This window comes from Sitophilus oryzae, unplaced genomic scaffold (assembly GCF_002938485.1).
Source record: "Sitophilus oryzae breed Bouriz unplaced genomic scaffold, Soryzae_2.0 scaffold_1620_pilon_pilon, whole genome shotgun sequence".
Lineage (NCBI taxonomy): Eukaryota > Metazoa > Arthropoda > Insecta > Coleoptera > Curculionidae > Sitophilus > Sitophilus oryzae.
The window spans coordinates 3,718,751-3,740,557 of record NW_022146304.1 but is presented as its reverse complement, the minus strand read 5'-3'; the positions used below and the strand labels follow the sequence as shown (position 1 = coordinate 3,740,557).

The window sequence follows — 21,807 nt, the reverse complement described above, 5'->3', positions numbered from 1 at the left end:
CAATAATAAAATGATTTTTCAGACAATGACATTAATTATAACCGCTCTTTTGTAGGTCTGTTAACTAGGGCCTAAAGCAAAGGCATGTTTTTAATATAAAAATATGAAAAAATATGACTGTCTTCTTCAAAAGTGAATATCGCCAAGAAATAAAGCTATTGAGATGAATCAAAAAACAAACTATCAAGAAAAGATACACCTAGAAAATAAAATTAATTTTAAATTCCTTGCTTTCTTAACGTATTTCACAGGGTGTTTCAAATTTTCAATAAAATATCATTATTTTGTTTTCTCTCCTATGGGCTCTTTCACAAAAAATAAAATACCCAATTCAAGGACAAAATCTGAAATAGAAGACTATTTTCAGTATATTTATCCAAAAAAAAATGGTCTATTACATTGAATATTTTTTTTATAGGCCCTCAAAATTGCTTTAATTTGAAATAATTTTAAAGCGCCAGTTGATGACGTATGAAAAATACGCCCAATCACATTGCAGAACCGTGCTCGTGCGCCAGCCAACAACTGGCAACATTGCGATTTCATTTGACCAGCACCACCTCAACTCAAGGCCAATCAACATGATATGGGCAAGGCAAATATGGCGGCGAATGCAGCGCATTATTAAATTGTTTACCTTTAAACTGAAAAGCCGGTAGTGGTTTCTCGTTCGGATTGCATACCAGAAATAATTTATTATCTCTAGTTTGTTGTGCTTCTGGAACACGTTTGTTTAGTTCTTAGTGTTCAGTGCATGGTGTGATCAGAAAATTGTGATAAAATAACAGTGTAATAAAAATCCAAACCAGACATTCCACATAGGGAACTTCAAACTTTTGTGCTTGTCGTACTCCTCTATTATTAATTATTTTAAGGTAAAAACTAGAAGTATTTATCAAGATATTACACCTAAATGAGTAAAAAAGCCTTCACCGCCAGTCTGCATAGTACTTTATAATGGTTACTTACAATAATCAAAAGATAGGTATTAAAGGGTAGGTATTAACATTTTATTGTAGCATACCTTTTACATGCTCTGTTCCAAATTGTCACGAGAGTTATAGAGGGGGTCCCAAGGTTTCTGCTTTTATATTTCCCAAAAATGACGAGCTTCTTAAAAAATGGTTGACAGCTATTAAAAGAGATAATTTCACTCCTACTAGTAGTTCTCGAGTAAGAAGTGCATTAAATATGCCTCAAAAAGGCCAAAGACCAAAGCCTCTGTTACCCTAGTGAGGATGAATGGCTACTGCTTACACTTACCCTACAAGATATTGACAACATTCACATTTGAAAATATAAATGGCCTGGATGTAAGTCTTTTTTTAGGTCACAATTGCCCCTCACGTCAGAATTTATTATTAAAAAAAGGAATGACTTTTTTTCTATATAAAATCTTGAAACACATATTATTTTTTTTAGTTATCCTCACCTATTATAGTTTAAATTTATTCCCATTTGTGTAATGCTGCAAAACATAGGAAAATATTTCATATTTTTTTACCCAAGCAAGTGTAGTTTTCACCAAGAGCATTTACCAAGGCTAAGACAAGTAACTTCCTATACTGTCCATAATAGTATATATTTATCAAACCTGCAGTAAATTCTAACCTATAGTAGGTAAGTGTTTGCAATTGAATATTTAGTTTATATTGCTATTTTCTGTCATATATTTCTGGTTATTTCTATTTCCGATGATTTTGAACACCTTATATATGCTACCTCAAGTTTGAATATTTACACACTAGTACACTACCTACTTATTTTCTGAGAAAGCAGACTTTTTTATAAAAAGTAACTAACTGATGTTTTCATAAAAGTAATAATACAAAAAATTCTATACTTATATGGAGAGCTTTAGACTCCCTGTATATTAAAAAATTAGTGAAATATTACGTAATCTAACCCGACATTTGTGTGAAGAATGTCTATTTGGAAATAAAACAGGTTTTAAAATACGCGCCAAATAAAGCACTTCTATCTCCGCCATATTGGAAAAAGTTGAACGGCCTTGTGTGGAGGTGGTGGTGGGTCAGCATGGTGGCCCGGCCGTGTTGCCGCTTTTCAACATGCCAGGTGTGACGTATTAATAATAAAGTGCGGATTTTTATTCTGGGCTTTTTTGTTTTTATTTATTTTCTTAAGAATGACTTCAAATTTTTCGAAAGTGAGATAGCAGAAAATTCTAGAATTAATTGCTTTATTCAATTATGCTAATTCCAAAATATAGTGAAAGAGCCCATTGTAAATATATATTTCACAGTTAGCAACTTTCATTTTTAATTTAGAACGAGGCACTAGAAAGTTAAATAATTTAGCTACAAATTGCTTAAAAATCATCAAAATCGGTCCATTAACAATATATAAAACTTTAAAATACATGAAATTTTAAGGTGTTCGTTTTTCGTGCCGGTGTATTATCAAATTTAAGATCTTTCAAATCCTTTCTCTATGATATCTGAAATAAAAACTTTACTTCCATTTAATCAGTTGTTATTAATTAATTACTCATAAAATGACAATTAATGCGTCTAGATCATAACAATGACCTTTAAATTAAAAACAAAAAGCGTTTTTTTAATTTACCTTTTGCCAATTTTTTCCTAAAAAATCATAAATCTAAACATCTATATTAAGTTAAAACTTACTATTAGTATTATTTGAATTGGATCGGATATTATTCAGTTCTTCAACTCTCAGGGTGCCAGGTTGCTTTCTATCTATTAAGAAATACGTTGTCATATCTCCTTTTCCTTTCACTTTCACTTTTCCTCTGCACTGAAACTCATACGGATGATTCTTAAGTACTTGGTATACTTCCTCGGTAACTTGAGTGTGATTTGGCAACCCCGTCGAGTCCATTCTGCTAGCTACATTTACAGTGTTGCCCCATATATCATATTGGGGTTTTCTTGCACCTATGACGCCAGCTACTACTGGACCTATATTAATACCTGTAAAATTATAATCAAATGTTAAATCAACAATTAGTAAATAATTAAGAATTTTTATACTTACCTACTCTAAGCATAAAATTATTATAGGAATTCTCGTTTATGTTTAATAAGCGTTCTCGCATGGCGAAAACAAACTCCACCAGCGTCCCAAGATGGATACCAGCTGTCGATTCATCTTCATCTAAAATTCTTAAATCTGGCATGAGACCCACAGCTGCCATATATGTCGATCCAACAGTCTTGATCTTATCAATGGCTTTAAATCGTTCTTCGCTTAACAAGTCATCGAAATCAGCAATAATTTCGTTTAACAGCCTCAAGCATTCAACTCCTTGATTGTTGCCATCTAGTTCTGTATAGAACTCGTGGTAGTTGGTAATAGAAGCGAATACAACACCGACTCTTGAGTAGCTTTGATGGTAGAGTTCCTGTGATAGAGTATTCTGTAAGAGAATGTCCATAACTTTATTTTTTACTCTTTGGTGCAGCCAACATCTAACAACATCTAGTACTTACGTAACATTTTAATAGAAAAACTGATTCGATATCAAATTAATTAAACAAAAATGACATCTAGAAACAAAAATAATAAATGTTGCCCGCACATAAATAAACAAAACATACAGCTAAATATCCTGAGTAATTTTAAAACAAATCGTACGACATTTAATAAAATTTCACAACACATTACATTAAATAAAGTAATCGCAAAACAATTTCCGATGTATGTCATCAACTAAGCGATGGCGAACAGCGCTGCCAGATTGTGATGGATTTATGAGATAAATCTTAATGTAAAATTGGGAAACAATATATTTACTATATAATTTTTTCAAGATTTTTACGTTTTATTTTTCATTTAATAAGTAATATTTTAGTAATTAATTTAGCTATTAATACACACACCGGAAAAATCTAGGGATATCATTTTATTAAAGTTAAAAATAAATGTTTTGAATAAACAACCACATATTTGTAAGCCGATTCTTTCTACTTCAATTGAAACGAAGTAGTCACACTAGTTATTTCTAAATTTGGGATATTTGCAGAAGTGTTTGTGCATTTTTTGTCAAATGTATAAAAAGCACCTAGCATCAATTGTTCGAATTTAACATGTACTGGCTATGTTTTTATGATAACTGGCCAAAATTCATTCAAATAACTCTGTTTAGTATTAAACGACATTATGGAGCGTAAACGTCTTAACACAGACGAAATGCTAAGGGTCATGGGTATGCTCGAAGCTGGAATGCGCCAAATCGACGTAGCTAGAGCATTAAATACAACGCAAAGTGTAATATCGCGATTAAGTGCACGCTACCGTGAAAGTGGTGATGTTGCGGAAAGGCACACAGGGCGACATCGCATTACTACCCCTCAGCAAGTTCATTTTTTACAATTAAATGCTCGACGCCGACCGACTCTTACAGCACCAGAGCTTAGTTTAATTCTCCAGGAAACACATAATGTAACTGTTAGTCCTGACACTGTTCGCAATAGATTAAGAGAGGTCAACTTAAGAAGCAGACGCCATTGGAGAGCTCAACCCTTAACGAGAGGAAATCGAGAGGTACGATATTTGTGGGCTCAAGTTCAGTTGTCGAATTAACAATGGGCCAATGTTCTCTTCACGGATGAGTCACGCTTTGGAATTCATCCGGATTCGAGAAGGCTTAGGGTATGGAGAGAACCAGGAAATCTTATTCGGTTGGATCATGTTCAGGAAGTGCACTCTTATCAAGGTGGAACAGTTATGGTCTGGGAAGGAGTCCAGTTAGGCCGAAAAACCGATCTAGTTTTTCTTGAAAGGTTTCTAACAGAAATCACATATCGTGATTTAATTATTGAGCCTGTCGTGTTACCATATGCCTATGATTTTGGGAGAAACTTCATTCTCATGCATGACAATGCACGGCCTCATACAGCCAGAGTGGTAAGTGAGTTTATCAATGCTCATCAATTAAACAACTTATCCTGGCCGGTACAATCTCCTGACCTCAACCCCATCGAGCACGTATGGGACGCGGTCCAAAGAAGAATTTTGAGAATGGGTATGCGTCGTGAAACTCGTAGGGATCTGGTTCGGGCCGTGAATGCAGCGTGGCAAGCTGTACCTCAAGAAGAGATCGACAACCTGATCAGGAGCATGGAGAGACTATGTAGGGCTGTAATGAACAGTAGAGGAGGCCATACCCTTTATTGAGTAAAAATGGTTTTATCTTTTTTTTTAATTCACAGTTTAGAATAAAAAAAAATGTGTGTATTTTTTTGAGTTCAATAAAAATCAAGGCAAATTTAAAAAATTCGGTAAATTTCGCATTTTTATTTCCAATACGTCCTGTAAACTATTTGTTTATTTTAATTTTATTATATCAGAAATGCAAATAATAAAATTACTGACGATGGCTGGATAAAATTGTAATATCCCTCGACTTTTCCGGTGTGTGTAGTTACTAACACTCACAGTAGAAATATTTAAGTTTAAGGCAGCAGCTACGCGCTACAAATCGAAATAAGTAGAAATAACTTTGAGAGTGGTATAATGTACTTACCAATCAAACTTACTTCTCTGACTGCAGTCCATGGTGATAAAGAACCTTTATTGTCACGTTCTCGTTCAAAAAAGTTTATTAGGAAAGCTACAAGCTCTTTGCATCGACTGTTTAAATGCTTCGGCATATTTTCAACACACAATTTCAAGAAATGCAATACAAAAACTCGAAAATTTAGTTCGTAAAAGAACTGTTTGTGCTTAAAAGTACAATTTTTAAAAAAAGACTATGAAAATCGGCCAAAAAAACAAGAATTACTCTCAAAGATTCAATAACAACACGATATTATACAAAATAATGACTGACATGATACTCGTCAAATAATAAACGACAACGTTGATGATCGCGGCGCAACGTGACCAACATGGCGATAATAAAAATCGCTTTAAACTAATTTTGGCAGCTTTAATCTAAATAAAATATCTGTCACGATCATTTGCCTTATAAAGTAAAATGAAGAGCTGCTCGGTATCTTAAATTATAAAACAAATTTAAAAAAAATTGGCCAGAATTTCATTTAGTCAGCTTTATAGACTTTAGTGTCAATTTCGACATGATTGATGACGTGCATCGGAAAATGTTCTGCGATTACCGTACATCAATTAATTTGTAAAATAATTGTAACTCTGGTTATTTAACTCGCCAAAGACAAAATCTGTCACTTACCATATTGTTGCGAAATTGATTATCAAGAAAATGAGTGGCCACGTGAGCTGGCAGCAAATTAAATAAGATTCTTTTATTTGAGTGTTGTAACGAGTCCATGTCACGTTTCTCTTCGTTAGCCTGTACTTGCCAGAGAAAATCTAATCTAGCAGTCCATTCTACTTGTCTCCCGTGTAATAGTACAGCCAATACAAATATCAATACTTCGACTACGCTGAGAACATGAGCAGGTATAACCGATCTAAAATAATTATCAAATTTTTTTAATTAAAATTTAAAAATTCTTCTCTTCAAAAATGTCCTATGGGTATTTTGCCACTGTACACAACAGTGTTCATTAATCCAACGGAGACCAGCCCAAGTAGCATTTTTAGACACAAAATCGAAACAAAATATCTGCAGAGAAACATTGGGAAACAGTTTCGTAACATTTTTTAGACATATGTTTCGTAACATAAATCGATTTTTGTTTGGAAATATTTTACCAAAATATGGTTTCGCCTACATAAGCTATAACAATAAAGATCTTAGTGTCACAAATTTTTCGAAACTTTTAAGAAACAGATGTGGCTCACATTTACAGATTTCGTACCCGTTTTGTGCCTGAAAAGTTTCCAAAATTTATTTGATATTCTATCATATATGAACACTTTATTGTTTTGATTTTGTTCGGCAGTTTTTGCTTTTAAGCATTCTTCATGTTTTTATAGTACAATAATTAAAAAAGCAGAAGAAAAGACATATGGTCAGTAGAAATACAGATATATTTCTTATGCGATTTTATAATTATTTTATTTATTATATGCATTAGAGATGATTTGTTATGGGAATAAATGTAATAACAGCCACTACCCATACCCAACAGGAGACCGGAGAAAAATGTTACCAGCAAACGTTTTTTTCTATTTTTTTCCACAATGGAATACATGTTTTTATGTTTTAATTGTGTTATAATAAGTAAATAAAAATGTTTTAATTATTTTGACCACAAATTGTGATTGGTGTTGTTGACAGGTGACTAGGTTCGAAATTTCTACACACAAATAGTGCTAAATCGACACATTTTGGAAACAGGTTTCTATTTATTGTCGATTCATTTTCGAAACACGAGTTTCTTTCTAAAAACAAACATTTTAAGACAAAAAATTATGGTAGAGGTCGATATTGTTGATGGTTGTTTTCATTTTGAAACCCACACATGGACATAGACTATTTTAGTTTGGTATTTTGTTTCTTCACATTTAGAAACAGTGGCTACTGAAAACGGGAATATCTTGGACGCAAATTGTAGAAAATGTTTCGAAACATTTCCTCTAAAAGTTTTGATTTCGCATCAAAACATTTCAGGAAATGGCTAATGGCACCACATTGGAAACACATGTAATAAAGCTATATAAAATATATAGGTTTCGGAAATGTTTCCTATTTGTGGCATACCGTCTCCATTTTGTGTCAAGAAACAGACATAATTATTAGAAACATTACCTAAAATGTATCCAAAAATGCTACTTGGGAGCTCGTCAGTAATGATTTACAAATAAACAAATTTGCCTAACGGACAAAAATGTTTAACGTTTCTGGAAATATATCTCTTCCTGTTGTCAGAAGCAAAAAAATTCAAAAAACAAAGAAAAAACTATTTAAAATATCTATATACAACTATTCAAGAACACTTTAGTTTTTTTCAACACATACGTCTATAGAAACCGTTGACGTTCTGTTAAAAAAATATTAAATCAAGTTAAACTTCAAAATTAACAATTACTACCTGATAACAATTACTTAGTGAGGTAAAACCAAAAAGCCTCAAACTTTCTGTATGATTATTTTTTAATTTGTTTTTAACACTTACTTATATTATGTTCATTAAAATCAAAGAGGCGATCGTCATACATTGTATGTACACATGCCTGAACAATACATTTAGTTTTATTAGACTGTATTAAAAAAACCTTTTTTATTTTTGGTTTAGAGGCTATCGCTTCTTTCATAATAATTTTTGCATTGTTAAAATCTACTCTGTGGCCCATGTCAACCAATTTTATTTGTATAGACGTATCTGTTGAAAAAAAACTAATGTGTTTTTGTAGATTTTCTTACAGCGGAAAAATACTCATAGGACTTTTTTGAAGAGATGAATCCGCCACAGAGGTATAGATATTTTTTAAAAATTCTTACCCCACTCGACTGTCGTAACAGTTGAAAAGTTCTATGTGGGACAGTTCTATGAGTAAAATATAAACAGTGGACATTACAACTAAGAGTAGAGCTTTGAGTAGAATTGGTAGTCTGAGAAAAATTGCTACAGCCAAGTAACCTAAGGCGCAAGAAAGAACAATATACTGTGGTAAAGGACATGCCCTATGGTCTTGTTCCATAGGCAACCCGGTATCTAAAGTAATATTTTGAGTACTGTGAGATATACATGGTTCTTCCGATCTACAGGTAAACTAAAATAAAATATTCATATAAAATTTCAATTTAATACAACTAAACAAAATACTTACCACATTTATTTGGGCTACAGTATAGATCAAAACAATAGTAAACACTGTTATAGCTAGTCGCAGAACAAAACTGTGCGATATGTCCCAAAGTATCCATCTCAATCTTACAGCCAGGAGCAGAATAAGTACAGCCGAGATCCATATAAAAGCAACAAGAAATAATAACAATAAGATTATGGTTCTTGGCAACACTGTAGCTTGAAGTGTACCAAGAAAACCGAGAAGAACCAAAGCACAAACTAGTGTAGAACTGTAACCGACATCCAAATCTTCGTGATACTGAAAAATAATGTAAATATTTAAAAAATATGAAAACTATTAAAAGAAAATATTATACCTGACTCTCTCTATCTTTATTTTTGAAACATAAAGTGAAAAGACTGACGTGCGTTGATTTTTCTCTGTCAACGCTCCTGGCTTCAATTGCTCTGGAAAGGTACTTGTTTACTCTGTTTGACGGTTGATGATACACGCTTGAATGTCGTTTCTTAAATGGCCTTTTAAACTTCTCTGTTACTTTATTCTACAAATTTACATAAAACAAAATTAGGAACAATCTTTTAAGTAAACTGGTAAGATTTTATGGAAATAGTTAAAGTAACATCTTCAAGTGGGTTGTCAGTAAGTCATCAAAATCCTAACGATATTAAAAATTAATTTATTAATATACGAGTACAGGGTGGCGCCTCTTATATGACGCGGAGGCTACAAGAAGAACGACAGTTTGTATTCAAATCAAATTTTGTGTGCATAGGTAGAATAGTTCAGACCATTTTTTAAAAATATAGAGAGCTCAAGAGGGTTTCCTAACCAAAAAAGTTACATATCAAAGTTGTGTTTTTTGTAATGGAACACCCTATATATTAATTTATTTTCGAATTCTAGGAGAAAAATAAATGTGAAGTTCATTAAAGATGCACATGCCTAAAATGTAAGGCTTTTGACATATTTCACATTTTGTAAAAATGAAGAATAAGCTTTAAATTTAACAGCTACCTAAATTATTGTGATTTACCCTGTCTAGCCTGATATTTAGTTAAAATAGACTTTGTACATTAAACTAAATTAAAATTTGATCCAAAAAGTTGTACAGGGTAAGACAAAATTAATATTGAACATTGGTCACCAAAAAAATGACTCTTTTATTTTAAATGGAACATTCAGTATATTATTCCGATATTTCAATGGGGAATTTATGTCTCTTCAAAATACTATTAAGGTTGCCTGCCCCTCAAATGAGGATTTTCGTAGATATTTTCATTTTTATGATTTAGTGTGTGTTAGTAGATCTTTATTATTTCATAAAATCTAGGTGGCTGTGATATGCCTGACGTTACTTCAACATAGCTGACAAGTAAGTTCATCTTTAACAAATAGTTATCAGTTAGTGTCAGTTAAAATAAAAAAAAATCTAAGAAATTTGCTGAAAATGGAAACTTATCCTATATCAGAGAGAACTGATATGATTCTATTAATTGGTGACTGGCAGTGTGCATTCCCCAATTAATAAAATGCTTAAATGCCCCTGATTTATCTAGTTCAGCCTTTTTTTGTTTTGGTATGTTAAAGATAATTTTTAGAAAACTCGATCAACTATTGTGGACAACATGAAAGAAATTATTGTATACGATTTTCGAAGTAGAACTCCATACAGAATAATTTTATTCAGTTAACAGAAAAGGAAGCATTTTTAGCATTTGATTTCATCTAGCTAATTTTCCTCATAGAATTCAGTAATAATTAAAATATGTTTTAAACGTGTATCTTTTTATTACCATTGAGTATTTTACTCTACATACGTTAGTTTCTGTTAAATTAAAGAAAGATGGACAGCCACCTATATTTTATCAAATAATAAAGATCAACTGATGCAAAATCATAAAAATAAAAATATTTAAGTAAATATTTGTCTAAGGGGTAGGCAACCTTAATAGAAGTTTGAAGATATATGAATTCTCTATTGAATATTGGAATAATATACTGGCTGTTCTATTTAATATAAATGAGTAATTTGCTTTTAAAAGTGGTCAATGTTCAATATTAATTTCGTCTCAACATGTATAACTTTTTGGGTCAAATTTTAATTTGGTTTAACAATACAATGGTAATTTTAACTAAATATCGGGCTATACAGGGTAAATTACAATTTAAGTAGCTGTTATTGAAATTTACAATTTATTCTCCATTTTCACAAAATGTGAAATGTCAAAAACCTTACATTTTAGGAATATGCTTTTTTAGCGAAACTCACCTTTATTTTTTTTCTAGAATCTAAAAATGAATTAATATATAGGGTGTTCAATTGTGTCACAACAAAAAAACACAACTTTGATTTGTAACTATTTTTGGGGACAATCTACAGGGTGTCCCCAAAAATAGTTCTAGATTCTCTATATTTCTAAAAAATGCTCTAAATTAACTGACATATGCTCACAAAATTTCATTTCAATACAAACTGTCGTTCTCCTTGGAGCCGCCGCGTCGTATGAGAGGTGCCACCCTGTATATTAGATTACTTTAATGAAGCGTACCAGTTAATGAAATATAATCTCTTACATTATATCTGGGAATGTAAATATAATTTTAAGATTGCTAGTGTTAAGTAAGTGAATATAAAGAAACAGAATAAAAAGTAAAAAAATAAAGATAAAAGAAAGGAAATAAAAATTAACCTACTTACATAAATATAGTAATAATTTAATAATAATTAGGGTCTCATGGTCTAATGGACCATTTCTGGGTTCTAAGTTTTTTTTTAATATCGTTAGTTTGAGATAACAACTGATCTAAACATTAACCCACCTTCATAAATAAGAATAAGAATAGATGTATCTGAGTAAGCAAAATTTAATAGTTCGAATTGTTAGGAAGAAGCAAACAGAAAGCATTAAGCATATTATTAATTTTTTTAATAGATATTTGTTGCTTAAAAATTAATTTTCGTTAATATATCATTCGTGCTGTTAGTTTACAAACACTCCATACAACTTACTAATGTTTTAGTCGTTAAAAAATCAGTTTTAAATCTAAAGAAACTGTTTCTTAACAAAAAGTCCTACGTCCTAACCTTATGTTCTAATTTATAATAATTTGGCCTTATGTTTAAATTAATTATTAAGTTTAATTTGTTAATATACTACTAAGCTATAAAACTAAAATTAAATCGACTGTTAAAAATAATAAAGAAAAGAAATGTCGATCATATCCATGAAAATTATGAATCTGAGATCGACAAGTAAAATGTATTATGCAACCATACGTTATTAAATAATTTAAAAATTCTTCTCATTGAGTAGATTTCAGACTCAACTCTGTGTATTATCAGGAGATATATCTCCTTCTATTATATACCTTTATTTGTTCCCTGTCAATAACGTTTATTAAGAATGACAGATTTGGATAGTATCGATCTTTTTATAATTATATTATCGAAAAGAACAAAGCTATTTATAGTAAACTAATTTGTCGACCTGTCTCATTCAGACATTTTTTTGAAAGAATAAAAAAGGTATCCTGCATATATTAAAGTATCAAAAAGTAAAGTAAATTTTCAAATGGATTTACAAAATTTAACCTTTTATCTTGTAAAGTGACACTATTTAGATATAAAGAAATAAACAGAAGACAGTCATCTAAATCATATTTTATCACAATTTACTTCGAAGTTGTAAACTATAGTTTCTTCTGAAGATTTTCTATTTTTTCAGAAAATTAAATTAAAGAAGAACGTAAAAAGTTTTATTTATGTAATTTATACATTTCCAAAATAGAAATGTAAATCAGTAAAGTTAGTAGTCACTTAAGTTTTAAAGTAAACCTAGTTAGCGTTTACTTAGTTTACATTTATTTTTAATAAATACAAATATTAATACGAATAAACATAAAAAAGTTTTCTAATTATAAATAAAATAATGTTTATTGATTCATAAAAGAATTAAATTATAAAATAAATTTACTTTTATGCTAAAATTTACGTCCAAACGAGCAGGTCTAAAGTACTATTATAAAAAAATAAAGTTGCATGTAAAAAAGTGTCCTAAAATGCAAATTTATACGATAAACCTAGTATTTCTTTAGTTTTCATTAAGCACCGTATATTTACTAATTAATATACAAGCGTTACTATAGTCAACTTGCATGCACTGATTAGAGAAAACTTATGATATACAATCACCGACACGAAAAACGAGCACCTTAAAATTTTGATGTATTTTAAAGCATTTTGATGATTTTTCTGGCAGTTTGTAGCTAAATTATTTGACTTTATAATGCCTCTTTTTAAATTAAAAATCAAAGTTGCTATCTGTCAATTATATGGGGGAAAACAAAATGTTGATATTTTGGTGCAAGTTTGAAACGCACTGTGGAGTATATTAACAAAACAAGGAAAAAAAATTCTCGATAGGTTGTTATTTGGTTCATCTCAATAGCTTCAGTTTTTTTGGAGATATTCGCTTTTGAAGAAGATACTAACATTTTTTCGTATTTTTCACATTAAAACCATACAGTTTAATTCAAGTTTTATTTACTCCAACCGGTGATAATTGTGAAAAAGTGGCATTAAAAACTTAAAAAGCTGTGCTGTGAACTGCAAAAACCATCGTGGATCGTGGCATAACGTCGGTTTCCAATATTTTGTAGGTATTTCATACATGTCCTTATATAAAATAAAGTTTCTTGTATGCAACACACTGTATTCTATTTATGAAATTAAAAGAAAATAATAATAAATTTGAATAAACAATATTTGGGCGATATAATTCCGGAAAAAGCCGAACCGCTCCGAAATTTTCAAAAGTTTTGGGTCGCGACCGTTGCAAGAATAGCGCAAAATAGTGTTTACATTGTCCTTATGGGCACTTTCCAATCTAAACTTGTTTCATTTATCTATGATAATAACAAGCAAATTTTAAAATAAGAAACGAGCAAAAAAGGTGCCTAAATACGTTTATTTATTGTAAACATTATTATTATTTAAATTATAACTGAACGTAGCATGGAATAATATACCCAAAGTGGTGAAGCCTTCCTATGTTTTGAAAGATGCTCAAAATATGCCATAACCTTTTCGTTACTACTATTCTTGATTCCTTTCCCTTTACACCAATCTTCAAGTTTTACATAGGCTTGCTCGTGCGTTTGTCTTGATTTTTCGGGAAGTAGGGAATCGACAACGTTTTGCGCAATGCCTTCAATATCCAAAGAGATACTTTCAGAATCAGAATCACCCATATTAGTATTATTTTTTGCTTTTTGCTAAAACTGAACGTTTTTAACACAAAATTGAACATCAATAATTGAGTTGTCAAAGTCAAAATGGAAACAATCAACAAGCACGGTTACCACGGCGTCGACTAATATGGGCACTTGATAATTTTGATTTTTAATTTTTATGAGGATATCTCTGATATTTTAAATTAAATCAAATCTCTTTGGATCGTCCCCCCTGTCGCGTCGAAATTTTGAATGATACACATTCGATACGAACTTTTTAATGAAACTTATACCGTATGATCGAAAAAAAACTGCGTCCAGTTGGCTTGGAAATGACGATCGATGACATTTCCCATATAATTTTACATATAAAACGAGAGCGATCTTCATTTCATAGCCATCGTCGACGCCGTTTTTATTCGATCATACGGTATAACTAAGCTAACCTAACCTAACCTTAACGTTACACGCGTTTCATTATGATGTTCGTATCGAACTTGTATCATTAATAACTATAAAAGTAATTATATATCAAGAAATTATGGTTATGCTAGTTGAATTTGACACTTATATCAGTTTAATAATATATTTTCGTACTTCTGTGTTTAGGCGTAAAAGTGGTTCACTTTTGTGCCTAAGTGTTCAAATAACATTTTTATATTGCCAATTACGTCGTAAAAATTAATACTTTTGTGACGTTTGAAAAGAGAATATATTATATTACTTTACCATGATGAATTAAAGCAGCAATAGCCGATACTTCAGAACTTAAAACCATCTCTAGTAGAGTAAACGTCAATAAACAATAATAATATGACTTTTCAATGCAAGTGGCATTGGTGGCATTACAAAAACAATAAACACTATTTTATAAGTGTGCTGATGAGTACGCAAAAGCAAAGGCATGCCTTCAATGCTAAAATAGCTGTAAATCGTTATTGTCTTATTCAAAAGAGAATATCTCCAATAAAAATAAAGCTATTGAGAGGAATAAAAAAAATCTATCGCGAAAAGACGTACCTAGATGATAAAATGATTTTTAAATTCCTTACTTTGTTAATATATTCCACAGAGTTTTTCAAATTTTGACTAATATATCAACATTGTGTTTTCCCTCTTATAACTGAAAGTCGGGAACTTCCATTTTTAATTTAGAAAGAGACACCCCAAGCAGCATTTGGACGTCGGGACAACGTTGTGTCACGCGACCAAACGTCGGGGCGCAACATCGGCACAACCTCGTGCCAACCCTAGTCTGCACTAGTTTGGAGAATAATTTTTGGGTCGAAACGACGTTGGATACCGACGTTGGCTAGAAGCCTAATTTAGTACAAACTACAACGTTGTTTAAAATGCTAATTCACAGAAATACAAAACTAATATGGCGTCTAAGTCGCGTTTTATCCTAAATTGGGATAATTATAGTAAAAATATTATTTTTATGATTTAGTTAGAGACATATGTCAGATGGCAGTGAAGGAAAACAAAACAAAAGTATTTAAGTGTGGAGGATGTTTGAAGATCATAATTATTGAAACACTTTAACCGACTCTGTAACTCGTTACCACCCAAGGCAAAAAAGTAAACGCAAACAACTTTATTGATAAATGTATTGTTTCTACTTTGAAAAATACTAATGGGCCTTAAAATTAAAGAAGTTTTAAAAATTTTCTTGAATTTTTTTTTTTTAGTAAAATGAGAATAATTTATTCGCAGTCGAAAAAATTGTTTCCGCGTGATTTTTAGGGTCAAATATTTCAAGTTAATGTATTCAAAAAGCAAGAATTGCTATTTTAGGAACGAAACATTTTCTTATTTAACAACATGGCGGCTTTCACTTTGTTGTTTTGGGAGATTAAGATGGAGTAGTTCGAGTAGTCGCATACTGGACTAATAAAGTCGCAGTTCAGCCTTAACAGGTAGTATACTAGTCGCAAGATTGCCTAATTTAGTCATCCTAGAGTCTAGCTTGTGCCGCCCTCTATAATCTAAATAAACGAGGGAGTGGATAAACTATCGGTAATATATGCCGATGTATATTTAAATTTAGTTTTATATGTACCTTTCTTATGTCCCATTTTAAATAAGTTTTTTTTATAAAAACAAAAACAGCACTGAACTGTCTGACTGAACAGAACAATGAAGTGAAAATTTAAGATTTAAGGTTATGGTTCAATACAGTTGCAAAAAGGTAGTGCCTCGACGTCCTACCAACGTAAGAATAAGGAAATCTAAACAACGTTGGAATAAGTAAAACAGACGACGTTTGCATAACGTTGGAATAGGTCCTGAACCGATGTCGGAAACCCCTATATTGTCCAACGTTGTAACTAACCGAATCACCTAAAGATCACTTAAGCAAAAAAGGTTACAAGACAACGTTTATTCGACGTCGCAGAAGCTTCTACTTTGCTGTAGTACTAGTCCAACGTCGGTACAACGTTATAAAAACGTTTAAATTTATTTTAATACCCAAGGTAGGGAGCTAACTATTTTTTGTAACTAATCCAACGTTGTGTTTTGTAAACATGTGGTCGCAAGTCGTGAAAATGCTACTTGGGACAAAAAGTAAAATAATTTAGCTACAAATTGATTAAAAAATTACCAAAATCGGCCTACTAGAACAAAATACATTAAACTTTAAAATACATCAAAATTTTAAGGTGTCCGTTTCTCGTGCCGGTGAGGGTATAATACAAACTGCCTTGAATTGAAAGTATAAAAATAAATCGGAAAATGATTGATCGTTGTAGTAATTTGGAAAGAGAAAATTGTAAAATTCGAGAGGTAAGAACACAGTAAGATGAAAAAAAGGCCGAAAAAAACGCAAAGCCAGTGAGTTGGACTCACATTGCTGCCTGAGGCCTGAGGGGTAGATCGATTTTGCTCTTGCGAGGGCGAAATTTCTGCGTGGAGAACCCTTTGTAGTTCTAGCACCTACAAGCCACATTAGACCAACTATACATCAAGCTACTTGTTGTTAGACACAACATTTACACCTGTATGTAGTAACAATGCGTCGTCTCTTTACAACTGAGGTCAGAACATAAATAATTAAAGATTTTATTACTTCAAAGTAAATACAGGGTGTTTCAAAAAACATGTACCATCCCACGTAAAAATAAGATTCTTCGTTTCGTAGCTACAGAGGAGTCTTCTTTTTTTTCGATTTATTATAATTTCCTTACAAGCGCCTGTAGCGTTTCGAATGACATTGTGGGATTCACAGGTTACTTTAAGGCCTGTATTCCGTGCGAAACCAGGCAAGCCAGACCAGAAAACTACGGTGAAGAGCGGTTCCTGAAAAACATCGGTTTGATACGGAACGGTTTGGTAAAATACTGGAAACGTCAAATGTTGACGTTTTCTTAATTTCAATACCTTTATTATAAAATTTATCTTTTATGCATTTTTAATGTACCTATTCTCTGCTTTTACGTTTGCTTCTTCTTTTCAATGGAGTTTAATATTAAAAAGTACTTTATCAATAAACTGTTTCGTTGGACAGCTCAAGTGAAGATTTGCAGGTCCAATATTAAAACAGGTCAATAATAAATAAACAAATCTAATTTATATTTTTATAGTTTACAAAACATTCACGATTACTTGTCTTGTTTTTCATGTTTTCTTTAAATGTTCCTGACTTTAAGAAACAATGGTTGCATGATAAGTTTAAATGGTCCTAAAAAGTCATTCTATTTAGTTAATGAAATTTATTTACCTTTACTGCCTACCTCCATTGCTTTTGGATGTAAATACAAAATATTATTAGAAATTTTAGAAATTAAATGAGAATTTCACTCGAACTTTCAATTTGTTTGATTTCTGTCACATAAATGACATTGATTGACAAACAAAAGCAGAAAAACCTTCTCGCGCTGGTTCTTTGAATAAAAAGACTAACGAAGGAGCATATCAAAAATCTTAGGTCCACCGCGATGGGACTCAAATATGGCCGACTTAAATTCCGGTTTATCAGTGCCGTTCTAATTTTATTTAAAAAGTGTAAAACTATGATGTAGTGTAGACGTGGGGTAGACTCAATAATTTGTTGTTTTATTTTACGTTGTGAATAAATATTGGTAGTTATTAAAATTGTTATAAAAACATATGACTATAATAAAAATAGATAAGTTTTAATAACTATTTATTAACACAAACATCCGATACGCTACTGAAGTTGACTACTGAAGCAGGTAAGTCAAATTGACGTATCTAAATTCTTTGACATGTAATCTTTGACAAGTAGTAAATAAAAGCAAAAATGCAAGAAGAATATATAATTAGTTAATTTAAGGGAATTTCATAAATGATCGGTTTACTACACGTATGTATATTATATAGTCACTTACTAGCGAAAAGTTGTTCCATTATTTCACTCGATTTATACCGAGATCTAATGCACGCTACACAACCAACTATTTCAGAGTCTTTTTCGATAAATCGCGACAGTATCACTGTTAATTTAAGTTCTGCCACAATTTCCATCTAGATTTACTACCTTTATACAACTATCAGTAGTAGACTAAATAATAAATAACATAAAATAAGCTCAGTAAAGACTGACAAATCCACAAAATTTCAAATCAAATTCAAATGTGTCAAATGAATCGTCAAACAGAACTATCCGCACCCTAGAGTCCTTTTTCCGCCCACCATGCATGAATACATGGATAGCATTATGCTCCTTCCTTAGTCTTCTTATTCAAAGCGCTGGTTAGTTTGGTGACAGTTGTAACCGAATTTTTCAGGAACCGTGTTCCGTAATAAGAAAACTTTTAGGAAACCGATAGAAACGGAACATAAAACCATAACCAAGGTAAGTAACGAAATACACCCTAATGACATAATTTAAGGTTAAAAAAACATGTGCGCCACTGACTCTCTTTCTCTTGTTAGGACAGTTGTGTAGGCCCTTTAAGGTCGATTAAAAATTGTATCTTGATATCTGGTCGATTGCGATCTCCTTGATGAGATAAACTAAATTTTTATTAATTACTAATTAACTTTCAATTAATAAAATAATAATAGAATATGTTACTAAATATTATAACACTAATGTTCAGTGCTACCTACAGTAAATTCCAAAAAAGTAATGATATTTAAGATAATTACAAAAGAAATATTTTTTAAAAGTTTTAACATTTTGTATGTTTAAAACTAGGCATTTCTTTTTTCATATTTTTTGATGAGGAATTTTATTACTTAGGAGTCCTAAGTCTATATTAGTACTCATAGACCGAGAGCTGGCTACATAAAAAACCTTATCATCGTTACATGGCTAATTTTTTGTGTGAAGTATCCTTTTGTGTAGCCATTGTGAAATATGGCTACACATTGTCATGTCTGCAAGCGCGATCCCGGGGCTTACAGCGGGGGCGGCCAATCAAAAGGGTGAAATTTTGACACTAAAAATATTATAAGGTGCACGAGTTATAATTGTCAAATAGCTTTTATTTATTATTAGGAAACGTGTAAAATTGTTGACAGACATTTTTCTCGTGGCTGAAATGCCGGCAGACAACGCGAAAGAGGCATAGAATTTTGACAAAAGAAAATCATCGCATACATACATGTCGGTTGGTGGAATGTCATGTTTATTGTTAATTAATTTAAAAAGCCGTATGCAAAAGGGCAGGCAAAAAAATCGTTATTGAAATAATAAAAAAATATATTTATAATATAATCGTATATTATATGATTTATCTAAATGGATGAGGCGGCCAGCGTTCCCTGAATAAAGCGCTAGAGTAATATCACGCTTTTGATAACTGTCTGCAGCTGATTGAGCCACGGTCTTTTTGTCTGCCCTTTTGCATACGGCTTTTAAAATAAATAAATATGACATTTCACCAATCGGCATGCAAATATGCCATAATTTTTTTCATTCTTCAAATTTAATTTTTTAATAATTTTTAAAATTTCATGCCTTTTTCGCGTTGTCTGTCGGCATTTTAGCGACTAGAAAAATGTCTGCCAACAATTTTCCACGTTTCTTAATAATAAATAAAAGCTATTTTCGCAATTATAACTCATGTATCTTTAAGCCCCCGCTTTAAGCCCCGGGATCGCGCTGGCAGACATGACTATTTCATAATGGCTACACAAAATGATACTTCACACAAAAAATTAGCCATGTAACGATGATAAGGTTTTTTATGTAGCCAGCTCTTAGACTATTATTTAATACTTCGGCTAGTTAACGGCATTAAAAAAAATAAGGTTGCTATTAAACTTGGAATAAGGCAGATTAATAAAATTGCGTTTGTCTCATCAAAATATATTGAAAGACAACTTGTAATCGACATTAAACGGTCTACACAATTGTCCTAACAAAAGAAAAAAGTCAGTGGCGCCGCAGTTCCTTTTTAGCAAAATATTCTAGTGATAACCCATATGCTAGTGATGGGTTGTTATTTAACTATCTGTTATTTTATAACAATTATTTATAAATAACATATCGCAACCGTTACTACTTCTAAAAAATAACAGATATAAAATAACGACACGTAGAGATCGGCCGCTCGTGAAACGAAAAACGAAGTCGGCGCTCTGCACCGTCACGAAATTCTCTGCTGCTCGAACCAATTTCAAAAAACAACTTGTATGGATGGAAAACATGTTATTTCGTCAACCATCGATACAGGCGGCGAGACAACGGACAACGGAGTGGGGAATGCGCTACGGCAAACGTAGCTGCTTCGGTCGATACCGTCTATGGTCGTATTGGGTTTGCAACAGCTTAAAAATAATAGGATATAAAAGAAGCAGGTTTTTTTGAAACAGTTGAGTGGGAAAAGAACGCATCGGTCGATTGTCGATGGAGACTCGCAACGGGTTGGAGAAGCAGTCATTTTAGATACGTTGTTTTTCAACCTGTTACGAGCATAACAGGGCGGTGGTCGAGATAATCGGAGTGGGAAAGGAATGCTGCTGCATCGGTCGATTGCCGATGGAGGTTCGAAACAGTTTGGAGGAAACAGGAAAAAACGGTTAGTCTTTCGGGAAAACGCCTGGACACGCATAATTTATTTCGTTTTTTTACATATTTTGAAATTTTTTCAAAAATCATACAGGGTGTTCCAAAAAGTTGAGTAATTGATTAACCACGATTCTGCTTAAACTGCTCGACGTTTAAAGCTTATTTTTGGCACATGAGAGAAAATTTTATCCAGTCTGTATGTTAATGGAAATTCTTGTTTTGCTTTATCATCACCATTAGAAATTATTAATTTGACGCGAACGAAGTCGCGGGTACACGCTAGTTTAAGTGTAAAATAAATTCGAACTCTAGTGTGTAGTTGGTTTACTTATGAAGAATATACTACACATTTTCTTATATTGCTATTTTTTGACCGCAAATGGTAAAATCATAACTAAGAGCTTCTCGCCTGTCGAGTGAGATGCACCCTGTACACTGCTACGCAATTCAAGATCTACGCGGATCGAGGGGCAGGGCGTAGGTAGATCGGAATGTATAGGTATAGACGAGTGGCGGAATTTTGGCTTTTTTTATATCGCAATTTGTAAACAGCGCTTATTTGTAAACAACCACCGTTTTTAGAGAGGTATTTTAGATAACAATCGATATTTAGAAATGTTTGGACACCCTGGAAATACTACCACTGAGCACGTCATTGTTGCAACTTGCAACTTAATACGCCTGGCGGTGACCGCCTCATACTCTTTTAGATATTTAGCAGTAAAATAAAGAAACCTGTTATTTTTAACTGTATCAACTGTTATTTAAAAATAACAGTTTTGCCCATCACTACCATATGCACGTCCTTGGGAAATCTGTCGACACAATTTTAGAATTAAAATATGTGACAATTTTAGTAAGTTTTACCCTCAAAATGTCATTCAAATCGCTACAAGTACTTTTTTAATGCGAAGAATCTCCCCATGAGA

At 32.1% G+C, this 21,807-nt stretch overlaps 1 protein-coding gene across 5 annotated transcripts in view; it reads right to left on the bottom strand.

Annotated features, from left to right (window-relative positions):
- Window positions 1-21,807, bottom strand: part of LOC115880233 (Ca(2+)/calmodulin-responsive adenylate cyclase-like) — a 549,269-nt gene that overhangs the window by 13,979 nt on the left and 513,483 nt on the right. For 2 of the 5 annotated variants that reach the window (XM_030897391.1, XM_030897394.1), the window contains exons 12-18: window positions 16,747-16,833; window positions 9,020-9,205; window positions 8,683-8,961; window positions 8,354-8,625; window positions 6,176-6,416; window positions 3,019-3,400; window positions 2,649-2,954 (exon numbers count right to left, since the gene is read on the bottom strand). In XM_030897391.1, coding sequence (XP_030753251.1) covers window positions 2,649-2,954; window positions 3,019-3,400; window positions 6,176-6,416; window positions 8,354-8,625; window positions 8,683-8,961; window positions 9,020-9,205; window positions 16,747-16,833 — 1,753 coding nt within the window. The remainder of the gene's footprint in view (window positions 1-2,648; window positions 2,955-3,018; window positions 3,401-6,175; window positions 6,417-8,353; window positions 8,626-8,682; window positions 8,962-9,019; window positions 9,206-16,746; window positions 16,834-21,807) is intronic. The other 3 variants (XM_030897392.1, XM_030897395.1, XM_030897393.1) reach the window with 2 other exon arrangements.